This window comes from Caloenas nicobarica, chromosome 4 (genome assembly GCF_036013445.1).
Source record: "Caloenas nicobarica isolate bCalNic1 chromosome 4, bCalNic1.hap1, whole genome shotgun sequence".
In the NCBI taxonomy this organism is placed as follows: Eukaryota; Metazoa; Chordata; class Aves; order Columbiformes; family Columbidae; genus Caloenas; species Caloenas nicobarica.
This window is the reverse complement of record NC_088248.1, coordinates 29,351,934-29,364,089: the sequence shown is the minus strand read 5'-3', so window position 1 is coordinate 29,364,089 and position 12,156 is coordinate 29,351,934. Positions and strand designations below refer to the sequence as shown.

At 44.0% G+C, this 12,156-nt stretch overlaps 1 protein-coding gene across 3 annotated transcripts in view; it reads right to left on the bottom strand.

Annotated features, from left to right (window-relative positions):
• Positions 1-363: 363 nt before the first annotated feature.
• EPHA5 (EPH receptor A5) overlaps positions 364-12,156 on the bottom strand; it is a 197,785-nt gene continuing 185,992 nt past the window's right edge. For 2 of the 3 annotated variants that reach the window (XM_065634839.1, XM_065634840.1), the window contains 3 exons: positions 11,911-12,104; positions 8,478-8,633; positions 364-515 (listed from right to left, as the gene is read on the bottom strand). In XM_065634839.1, the coding sequence (XP_065490911.1) occupies positions 410-515; positions 8,478-8,633; positions 11,911-12,104 (456 nt within the window). In that variant the 3' untranslated portion in view covers positions 364-409. Of the gene's footprint in view, positions 516-4,557; positions 4,860-8,477; positions 8,634-11,910; positions 12,105-12,156 lie in introns of those variants that run through there. The other variant, XM_065634841.1, reaches the window with a different exon arrangement.

The following is a 12,156-nucleotide window of genomic DNA, read 5'->3' as shown; positions in this document are numbered from 1 at the left end:
CCCTTGGAAGCATTACTGTGTGCTGCCATAATTCAGTATATAAAGGTGCTATATATATGTAAATCTGTGTACAGACAACGTGTGGTGGGAAGGCTTGTTGCCATCATCACTGAAGCATAACAGAAGGGTTAACCTCGCGTACAGCAGATCCATTTCCATGTTCCATGCATCTTACATTTACTTCATGAAAATGAGGACACAAACAGGAAAAAAAGGAAAACTTAAGTCAAACAATTCTTTAGAAATGCTGCGGCAGAGGCCAACGTCCTTCAGTTACAGAAATCACCGAATTTCCCTTTTTATCTCTTTTTTTTTTTTTTTTTTTTTTTTTTTTTTGTCAAAATAAATCTCCAGGCTAGAGTACAAAGTGCAGGACCAACCCACTTGAGGAAGCAACTTTAAAACCGAGTTACAACGGCACCATCCCATTCACCAACTGGACCTTCATCTCCTGAAGGCTGTTCATTATCTTCTTCTGGTGACCCACAAGTGTCACTCCCAGACGCCTCAAATCCCTGTGGGAGAAAGCAGACATTGGTTCCGGGGGCCGCCCAGGGACACGCCGCGCGTGCCGATGCTGCTGCCAGCACTACCTCTTACCATGGGCGGCTCCCGAAGCCCTTTACCAAGGAAACAAGTTTAATTTTCTCCATTTTTAAAAATTATTTTTTAATGGTTGATGGCATCTTTAATGGCTGAGAATCACCTCACCGGCCAAGGGGAAAAGCTGAACAGCAAAGCATCAGCATCAGCTTTGGCCAAGGACTCCGCTAGGTATGAAAAGTCCTATTTCCAAGAGAAAAGCTGCATGAGAAAGCCCGTGTTGCAGTTTCCTCTTCTCCTGGGAGAGGCTGGTGTTTGGTCTTGGGTATGAGCAGCGATGAGGGAGGTCAATCCATGCTTCCTTCCTCTTCAGATGAGGCAAAGCCAAAGATAACGCCAACTGCAATCCTAGAGGCAGCTCCTAGAGAAAGCTGAACGGCAAAAGCCCAGGCACAGCCACCACCCCAAAGACCCACTAAAGTCAACAGGAACTGGCAACACAGGTCCCCTCCGGGCCTTTGCAAATCTTCCTGTAAACCCACATTTGAGTCTTTTGGGGGTGAATTCTACAAGCCAAAGGCGCTTGTATTAAGCTGTCTGCTGGGCTGCCATTACAGGAGAGCTGTAAAAGAAGATAGCTGATGTGAATGTCTTAGAAGCTCAGCCCTCTAAAATTTGGGTATCTAGATGAAGGTAATCACCAAAGGTCATGTTGATGGTGTGAATGTGGCACCTCCATGGGACAATTTAGCCCATCCAAAGGCAGGAGGTACTACGGTAGGACCTTGGGTGATCACATTCAATGACACATCTAAAGTCAGGTAAGACCATGAGTTATGGCAGAGTATAATTGTAGGTATTTCTTTACAGGGGGAAAAGTGTTAGCAAAGAATTGTGGGAATAAAAGCTCAGAAGAAAACTCAAGACAGGTGCATCCACGTTTCCAACACAAGACACAGAGACTGTTAGAGAAGCAGTTGGACTTAGATGTGGTGTTTTGTCTGAAGACTTCCACCAGAGAAATACTAGCCCCTTGCTTTCTACCTCTGAGTTGGACTGAATAAAAGGTGTTTTCAAAGTAGGGCCCTACATTTCTGCCAATACATGTGTGAATCCCAGAGCTGCCGATGCCCTGTGCAGGGCTCTCAGAAGTCTCTTAGGAGAAAGTTCTCCACCAAAAACCAGAGGGACGTGACCTTGCAGATGCTTTTTGGAAACCACACTGGTGGGGCTGGTGCTTGGAAGGGCCGGGATCACCCATGACACTCGGGAACTCAACCATCACCTGAGCCGTACTGCAAACCTGGCCTGCAGCTGAACTGCAGGTCCATGCAACAACCACCACAACGCTTTTGCATAACACGTGAGCTACCCATGGAGGAGTACTTCTCAGCAGCTTCACACTCTGCACAGAGACTCCTGTGTGAATACAACCAACCATCCATGTCCAAAAATTACATAGATGAATGTTGCATTGAATAAAAAGCAATCCCGAGTGAAGGTGTGATACGTTAACACATGAGCTGGTTGAAGCCAAAAGCTAGATCTATTGCTCTCCAAGGATCGCCACTCTTTCAGCCTTTTGATTTGGAAAATAACAGATTTTCTGCTTGAGGCTAAACACTTCATTTCTTTATTGTACCCTTTTTCAGCAATGCATCTTGCTGATGCATAGGGAAATTCACAGCGTAAGAGGTAAGGAGTAAGGGAAGTTGGGGAGACACATCAGCAATGCTCCTCACCTGGCAGAAAGGGTCACAAAGTTGTCTGCCTACTCAGGGGGACACACATTCATTTTTGCCTCCACTGAATTGCGAAACTAATTCAGCAAGCCATCTTAATAACGAAGGAAAATGTAGTAATGCTATTGTTACATGCAATTTATTTTATGTACACAGCATGTTGGAAATTCACATCAAAGATAAAAAAAAACCCACCCCAGCACAGGACCTGATTTTTAAAAGAGCCAACATCCATCTTTCCCGTGCTGAGCAGTGCTCTGCTGGCACTTTATGAAAATTCAGCTTTTTTTTTTTTTTGAGGTATCTGAAGTGCAAGCTGAGCTCTTTTGGAAATCCAGCACCACATCTTTCACACACATGTAATTTCTGATGCAGACAAAATAGCCTGAAATGATGAGAAAGGCATGTATGTCTTTGTGTTTCACATGCAGCTACATCAGTCTACTAAAAACTACTCACTCCACAGTTTTTGTTTTTCTTCCGATTATAGTATCCCACATAACCCAATATCTTTGAGGAGTCCCTCACTGATTTCCAAGAGAGAAAGAAAAAGGAGCTTCTGGTTTCAATCCATTAGCTGCTCATCAAGGGATCCAGTCTATTTTTTTTTAATATTGAATCCTCTTGAATGCAGAGCCACTGGCCAAAGGACTCCTCAGAGAGGGGGAAAAAACAAAAAAAAAAGTGGGGTATTTTACCTCCGCAAAGATGGGCCAGAAGCCTAATCCAGACAACAGCTCCTGAGCCAGATGCTCACCCAGTATAAAACCAGCAGTTTTATTCAAAAGCTACCTCCCACTTTGCAAAGCCAGGAACAAAACTTTCCAAAAACTGCCTAGAAAATGCTGGAGCTTTAATTCCCTGTTTTTCAAGCGTGGCACTTTGCATGCTCATGGGCATCCAGTCTTGAAGGACTTACAGTGGCAAATGCAGAAGCCAACTAGCTGGTTTTGGGACAAAAAAATAATCAACTTCTGTGCCAAAGGGCCACAAAACAACTGCTCTCAGGCTCCAGAGATGCTCTGACTCACGCTACTGCAGCCAACTGGTAATTTCAGTGGGCTCAGCTCTGCAGAGGAGATGCGTGTGGCTATCTACTGGGGCTTTGCAAGAGAAATGTGCAATTCCCTACAAGAAAAGGCACAACTAAGACCTGGGGGCACTTGCCATCATGATCCAGGTTGCCCCTTGCCAAGCCGGTGACCCCAGATGTTTTTGTGAAGATACGTGCACCCACCTGCCATGGGGGTTTTCAGAATATTAATACTTGTCTTGTCCCCAGCAACAAGACAACTTTCAGTTTTGTTACAGGGAGAAGTCTCTCCACTTTTCACTTCTCTTTCATCCACGTAGGGAGAAAATGGAAACAGGTCATCCTCTTAGTACTACATTAGCAAGCAATTTGAATTCCTGCGAAGTTGACCAAAAAGCCAAGGAAATAACAGGGAAAATTGGTGTTGGCTCCTCCCTTGCAGGAATGCCCAGCTGCCAGGGACGATCCCCTTCTCTGCAGTAACCTCCATTTGCAAGGGTTGAATTCATGGTCCCCAAATCATGAGAAACATATTTAAAACATTTTATTTACAAACAGAACTACTTATACACCATGGACCAGTTTGTCAAACACAGTGGACCAGGACTGGGTTGCCACAGAAAATACACTCCTCTCACCAGCCACTTAGTCCTGCAAGCACCAGGTTCCTGTAAGATCCCCATAGTCGGCAGATGACAACCTGCCACAGATCTTTTGTATTTCATTTCCTCCTGTACAGGGCAGATTTCACCACTCTTCCTCAGGTATGTAACTCTACAATTGCCCGCGCGGACTAGGACTACTCACAGAGTTAGTTTGTGGCCAGCTGGAATGAGGGGAAATAAGAAGCTCAAAGACCTTCAGGAGATGCTAAAGAGAGAGGAATCCACTTGCTAGGGACTGCTGCATGAAATGAGGATTAAAAAAAATGGTTTTTAATTAAGAGTTCACCTGCTCTTATTCATTATTCCCACCCTACTTGATTATGAGATGAGAATTGGTTTGTTCAGATGGAGAGACAGTATCACAATCCCAAGGCAGATATCAGGTTAAGAAAAAGCCTCTAGAGCAGGTGAACTCTTAAATGCTCTTCATCTCATGTAACTTTTAATAAGTAATTTATTTTATTTTAGAAGAAAAAATAAATACAATGCAAAGCAACACAGCACACATTATTACAAATATTCAGAGGTCTTCATCTAATAACAAACAACAGGGTGTCCTGAGATTCAGTGAGTACAGATCTTTCAAAAGGTGGAATTCTGTAGTCCACACGGTTATTATTGGTCCAGTCAAGGGTCAGATTGAAACTCATGTCATGGATTTATCTATTCTTGAGTATTGTCCTGGTCAAGTTATTCTTGCAGTGGATTGACAGAACTCCAGACACACTCAAGGTCACTAGGTAGTCCACAAGTTTAAAGAGCAGGTCTGGTCCACTGGACAGGTTGCCTTCAAGTCTGATATCCAGTTGGAAAGAGGGGGTGGAGGGTGAGGCTCCACTTTTCACAAGGTGATTCGTCCCTTTGCAAGAATTAGAGCTAAATGTAGAGATCGCTCTTTGTTTGCGCACAGACATTTTCAGGACTTTGCTTAAGCAGGCAGAGCTCAGGACCTGGGGCGATAGTCACTGATTTTAGCTTTTTAACATTTTGTTTTCAGAAATTTGTCACTAATACTACTGTTTTCTGTAATAAACGCATCAAGCCACCAGTTTGAAAGATGCAGGGTAGTAATTGAGGTTTTGCTTTGTATGCTGAGGGGGATTTAAGACAGAAAAAAAAAAGCTGAACATCTATCATCTCAACCAGGTCCCATTAAAGAGGCCACAAGCTGGGATCCCACAGTCACCAGTCCTGTCAGTGTTATGGCCACCCCCTCTGAATTTTTTTCAGTAGATTTTAGGATTTCTCTACATTCATCATGGTGATTTCCCTCCCCACCTCCGTCTTTTCTGGCAGCGATCATCCAGTTCTCCCTCCTCCATCAATTTCCATACCTGTCTCCTACACAGTTTGAATTTGGGGAATATAATTCTGGATGGTATTTGAAGGCAACCTCTTAAATTGTACAGAATGTTTTACTGATGTCACTTGGGAAAAGCAAGCTACTTTCTAATGTTCAGATCATCTTTTCACCCAATCCCCCCAAGTCCCAGCTCTGGAATATATTGAACAGTTGCCTCTGTTAAAAATGAAAAGGAACATTTAACCTGAATTCTCCTTTGCTGAGTACAAAATGTTTTGTTGTTCCCCTCTTACTGAGAAAAACAAACAAAACAAAAAACCAAAACAAAAAACCAAAAACAAACCTCCAGAAAACCAAAACCCCTAATATATTAACCTTCAAAGAACTTTGCTTGTTCCAGTGTTTATTTTCTGGAGAACCCGTGAGAGTCTCAGCTTAGTCCTCCCATGAGCCATTTCTCTCCCTTACTTCGTGGATTTTAAGGGCAAACTGCCAGTTTCCATCAGCCTGAGCATGTGGTTCAGGTCTTCAACACCTTTCCTTGTAAGCCGCTATGATATCTTTTCCTTTTTTTTAACATCTGAGAATCTGGTCTTTTTTACTGTATCTGAGATGGATGAGAGAAGTCTTTATTTGGATGGCTGGTTGGCTTTTTAATGAATCTTCCCCAGTTTTCCCCAAAATAGATCTGAGTGGGGTCCAGCCTTCTTGCTAAGTCACTGCTGCAAGGCCAAGGGGCATGGGCTGAGCTCAACAACCAAGCCTGACCCATGCAAGCATCTCTGTCCAAGGCAGATTTGGGGTTCATTTGCTGCCATGGATAGCTAACCAGTCAGAGCCAGCTCAGAAAAACTGATGTAGCTACCTTGACATCAGCAGAACTTCGCTACATTTGCCAGGTGGGAATCTAATGGAGTCGCACAATGCAACAATGCATTTGACTTTTTGGTTTTGTACAAGAGTCTCTCGGTGCAGGAGGACGTGAGGTTGAAGATTTTCAACTTGCCTTTTTTTTCAGTTTCAACCGAAATGCAAGATGGATTCATGAAATGCCTCCTTTCAGCATCAACCTTCTCCCCAGAAGCTCCCAAAGAATAAATATAGAGAAGTATTTAAATTTTTAAGTCAAATTAAGGAGATAATTTCACAATCCAAAATGTTACACTCAAGAATAGGTGGTATCTGGCACAGTTGTAATAGTTTCTTCTATTATTTATTAATTATAAATGGGCAACCCAATGAATACTCAGTTATGTCACATTACATTGCACTGTGTTTTGTGTGATTTGGGGGAAATGCAGACAATCCTCCAAAAGGGGAAGTTAGGAATAGTTTTGTTGGTGGGATGAGATGCTAAGGCCATTTAAAGCTATATGAGTAAAGCGAATTTCTAATTTACTGTCAAAAATGCCCATTAATTTGGGGTTGAATCCAACATTTTCTCTGACCCAAATCTGAGCATTTCACTTCTAAGCATTTCTTTTAGAGCTCTTGAAATTGCATAAAATTCTAAAGAGGAACAAACTGGGAGCTATCGTGAAACCTAATTTTCTTCTTTAATATGACTCATTCAGCCGACCAGTAACAAGTCTGTGATATATTTTAGACAATCTGCATTTTCTATCAGAACGTGCTCTGGTTATTAGACTGAGATGGCACAGTAGATGGGAATGGTCCAATGTTTTCCTTTCCTCTTAAATTACTGCTTCATTCTAGCCCTCCTCTTTTCACTCACCCTCTGGCTGGGTCTTCCTGCTGTGTGGATTCTGAGCACCCTGAGGATGGAATTCTTTCTTGGTCAACATTTGTAGATAACCAGCCTAAATAGAGCCCTGGTGTTTCTGGGCACTGCCATATCAGATGAGCAGGTAAGGAACTGTGAAGTCCTCAAAAACCAAAGTAATATGGCAAATAATTGCAGGACTAGGCTGAGAAACTGCATGTAAGAGTCTCAGGCACTCAAAAAGGACCTGGGTAGAAATCCATGCACCCTGGCTCTCAGGACATTCACTAGAAAGGGTTTCGTTCCTACCTTGGTGGTTTCATGTGAGTGACTGGATTTCAAATTTGGCTGGATAAATTCAGGTGTAAGGGGGAAATATTGGTGATGTGGATGGAGCAAATAAAAATCCTGCACTCTTGCTCTCCCTCCATGCATGACTTGTCACACTATGGCAAAATTGAACTCAAGGGAGGTGTTACCAACCTGCAGCACATGCAAAGGACCCCCTACCCTGTACAGTGAGCTCCAAGCAAGCCCTGGGGCAGGCAGGAGAAATGCTGTGGTTCTACAGGGTATGGGGAATTTTTCTTGTTTTATTCCTAATCCTTGGCACCGATTCTGTGTGTGCACTGTCCATCTGCATGTGGTCAGAGGAGCCATGACCTCCACCAAAGTAGCACGGAGCACACTCCTTCCCACTCTGCCCCAATGCCTGCAGTAACCCAAGCTCAACTAAGCCAGCTCTGAGGCAAGTTTGAGTAAGGGGCAGGAGGAAAGTACAGACATAATTACACAAGCAAGACAGGCAACTAAAGGTGGAGCACAACAAACCAACAGCCCCAAGGTATCTACCAAGTCATTTTAGTGCTGTCACCCCAACCACAGTCATACTCACGTGCAAAAACCAAGGCCACATTCAGAAGGAAGAGTCTTGTCCAGGGAGCCTGGCCCCTAGAGCTGTGGGTTTGCTGATGCTCTTCTGATTGCATCAGCTGTACCAATGCTTGTTTCTGTTAATGTTAAATATTATTTCCATGCTTTACTGAGTGTCCACCTGGCTATGTCCAGATCAACTCTGAAACCAGCTTATCCTGTGTAAAGCCAGTATAACTCAGCAGGGACTCTAGCTCCTACACATTTACTAGTAGGATAGTTTATTTTTAATTTGTCTGTAAACCTGAATAATCAACTGCTATTATGTCTAGGGGATGGCTTGTCAATTATTCAAACATTAATTTCTGTGAGTAAAGGAGCCAAAGCACTGGCTGCCAACGGAGTGACCGTAAGCTTTCGTCTTCCCTATGCTTGTTACCATCAATACGGACAGTGAAAGAGAAACTGCTGATGCAAAGAAAGGGTAATGGCTTCTCTTTCTGCAACCTCCTCCCTCCATATTTTTGAATATGTTTGTCTTCCCCAGCTCTGCAACTCCAACAAATGAGGTGAAAATGATCTGGACGTTACTCACTCTATGGTCACCTGAGCCACAGCATCCATTGAACTGTATCCGTTCTCCACGAAGATCTCCGTGTATCGGCCCATTTTGATGGCTTCCAGCCATTCCCCCACCGACCTGTAGGTGCTGCTTCCCACTGGACTGTGCTCTACCAACAGATTTGACACCCTGAGGACAAAAGCAAGAAATGGGAGCAAACAGAATCAGTATCAAGGTGAACCCAATGTGACTCAGTCGCATTTTTAGATAGTAAAGATGGTTCTTCTGTCACGTTTTCAGTGACTGCTGCAGCCCAAATCCTCCCAGCACGCTTGATACGCAATGTGTTAAACACACCGCTTCACCTCTGACTTTGGAGGTAGTTGCTGCCATTTCTGGTCCACACTTAAATCAGGGAGAGGAGGAGAGGACTGGAGTCCATCCCCGCTGCTCCTCTTGTACCCAGCTCCGCCAGTTGCTCTTACTTCAAGATCTCCGGTTTCACTCCTCCAGCTCTGTTTTCCTCCTCTGCCTGTAAATCTCATAATTAACTTAAGACAGCCCAGATCCTGGAAACTGAAACCCTAATTACATTTCCCAGCAGCAGCTTTTGAGGGCAGGCTGCTGTTAACACCTCAAGGGCTGCTCCCGTGGAGCCGGGTCAGGATTTCAGAGGCAGGCAGCCTTCAGCGAGCCCAGCAGAGAGCAGCAACACTCCAGCCATGCTCTGGCCTGAAACCACACGTTAGACCTTCACTCAAAACCTTGCCGCGGCAATCGCTACCTGCTCGCTTATGCCATGCATGAAAGAAGCAATTCAGGCAAAATAACAACCCTTCACTGCGGCAGAAACACCGACATGAGTGACCTGTGCTGCATACAGGTCCACCGCTCTGCTAATGATGCGCAGAGAGCACAGGGGGCTTGTCCAAGGTCAGCCGGGAAAGAAACCAGATTCGTCCCCTGCTTTGTAAACCAGGACATACCGCTAACATAAGTCTTGCATAAAGATTACTACCCATGGGTAAAAAAAAACCCCACGTTTGCTGGGTGGTCAGCCTCTGACCATGAGACTTACACTGAAAAGACTTTCAACTGGAAGAAGAGCTGGGCTATTATATTATAGCACTCCAGGATTCTTCATATATTTTATGAGCACATTAGTATTATTTGTTTATTTAATAGCAATGCTGAGGGTCCAATAAAATGTGAACACTTGCAGTACCGAAAGCATAATTGCTTCCCATAACATTTTATACACATGAGGAATTCAAAACTCCTGAGTAATCATAATGAGAAGTGGATTTTCATCACTAATGTCAGGAGACACCTACTGATATGCACGGGCTGTAATGTAGAGAGTAGCTTCCTCCCTTATTTGCATTAATGAGAATTTCCATAAAGAATACATTACACATATAAAAAAATCCTTTACAGCTGCTGTATGTTGAAATTATGATTCATTTGGAATTACTATTGTCTGGGCATGGCAATCTGTGCTTATAGAAACACTGCCCCAAAGCTCGGCTATTCAGGTGCTTCATCCGTGTCAAAAATACCTACAGCAGCTTTGAAAAGTAGGGATGTGGAATTGTGTGGACCTGTTCATGGAATAAAACATCAGCAAAGTGCTTAGCAGCTCAAGGAAACGGTTTACTGCCTATTTTCCTCTTTTCTGGCATAATAATTTGGTATAAGAGTGCATGAACCTCCATATAACAGGCCTTGAAGATGACTGTTCTGAACTGAAAATAAAAGAGCAAGATCACACATTTTGTGCTACTATAAACCCTTTCCTGAAGGTTTGCTGGGACTGACATCTAATTGCTAATAAGAGTAATTTCTTCTTCAGATGGTTAATGATGCATGTCAAATAGCCTGAAGAATCTGATCTACTTCGTATTCAAAAATTAAATGCACAGAGATTTCACATTTCTTCTCTTCCAGTGAATCAGATGCCACGCATGGGGACATGTTGGCACGGGGACATGACGTCAAGCTACAGGCGAGATGGTTCACCTGTAGCTGTGCAAGACTCACTCTGAAGGTGCAGAGATGGACGGGTCTAAGCTCACAATGGTACATTGGCTTTGGTCCATATCACCAGCCTAACCTCATCTTACACCCCTCTCCTTCCTGTCAAAGGATAACATCGTGTCTTTTTTTGTCTCCTCTGAGAATAAGCTTTTCTGAGGGTCCCTTCCAGTGTTAATCGGGATAACTCCACTGCCACCAGCGAAGCAGCGATGGTTTATTTACATATACATCACTCCCTCATGACCCTGCGAGGGATCGAGTGAATAGCAGTGCAGTGGCTTGTGTTCTTGTGTTCTTACAGTGCAAAAAGTCTCTCCAAGACTCTAGTGTGGTGGAGACCCCACTACTAAAACTCACTCAAAAATACAAATCTCCCTTTTCCCCCCATACAGCTTTATTTCTTGCCTGTATTTACCTTATTTGTAGCTGTGTAACAATTGAGATTCATGTTTAATTGCACGCCGGCAGCTCTATTCACTTAATGTGGCTTTAGCAAATGGTTTGTGTACAACTCTTTGGGAGCCACAAGAGATACTCTTGAGGTCACCAAGACTGTCAGAACTGGAGGTGGTGACTAACATGCCTGGGAAGCTGTGGGAGAATGCACTTGGACATCTGTGAGCTTTGCACATCCTAAGAGCTTCCCCAAGAGATGCTCTTCATTCATACTTCATTCATACATTCATTGTGACCTCATTAATGTTTATAAATATATAAAGGGTGGGTGTCACGAGGATGGAGCTAGGCTCTTCTCGGTGACGACCAACAGTAAGACAAGGGGTAATGGGTTCAAGCTGGAACACAAGAGGTTCCACTTAAATTTGAGAAGAAACTTCTTCTCAGTGAGGGTGACAGAACACTGGAACAGGCTGCCCGGGGGGGTTGTGGAGTCTCCTTCTCTGGAGACATTCAAAACCCGCCTGGACGCCTTCCTGTGTAACCTCACCTAAGTTTTCCTGCTCTGGCAGGGGGATTGGACTAGATGATCTTTTGAGGTCCCTTCCAATCCCTAACATTCTGTGATTCTGTGATTCTGTGATACTACTGAGATAAAGTCAACAGGCAGATAATTTGAGCAGTGTTTACTATCTACTTCATGCACTCAAGTCTTGCCCTCTCTAACCTTGGGGTAGAGCACAGGTAGCTTTATCGTACACTCATAAATACTGCTAACACTCCAGTTCCTGAAAGACAGGCCACAGTAATTTTATTTGTAGCAGCAAAACTGCTTTTATAGAGTAACTAAATTGCTCACCTGCCTGCCAGTTTTAACAGAAAAAGTTGATTTGGGAAAGCTCCCCTGGACATAATGAAGCTGGAAGAACATCCACCCCTAGATGTGCACAGGCTAGAGAATAAGTGACAATTCAACTCCGGGGGCGGGTGTTCGGACAAGGATCTGAGAAATGGCTCTGGCCTGAGTTTGTACCTGTTTGATGCATTCACCAACGTCTTCAAGCTGCTTGGGTTACGGATGAGCTTGTCCAACATGCTGACAATCTCGTCAAACTTGGGCCTGCTGTTGCGGTCCTTCTGCCAGCAGTCGAGCATGAGCTGGTAGAGCGCAGCCGGGCAGTCCATGGGGCTTGGCAGACGATAGCCTTCCTCCACAGCTTTAATCACCTGCAGGAGACACAACACAAGGCTGAGGAGTCACTTTTCTTCCTCCTACCTT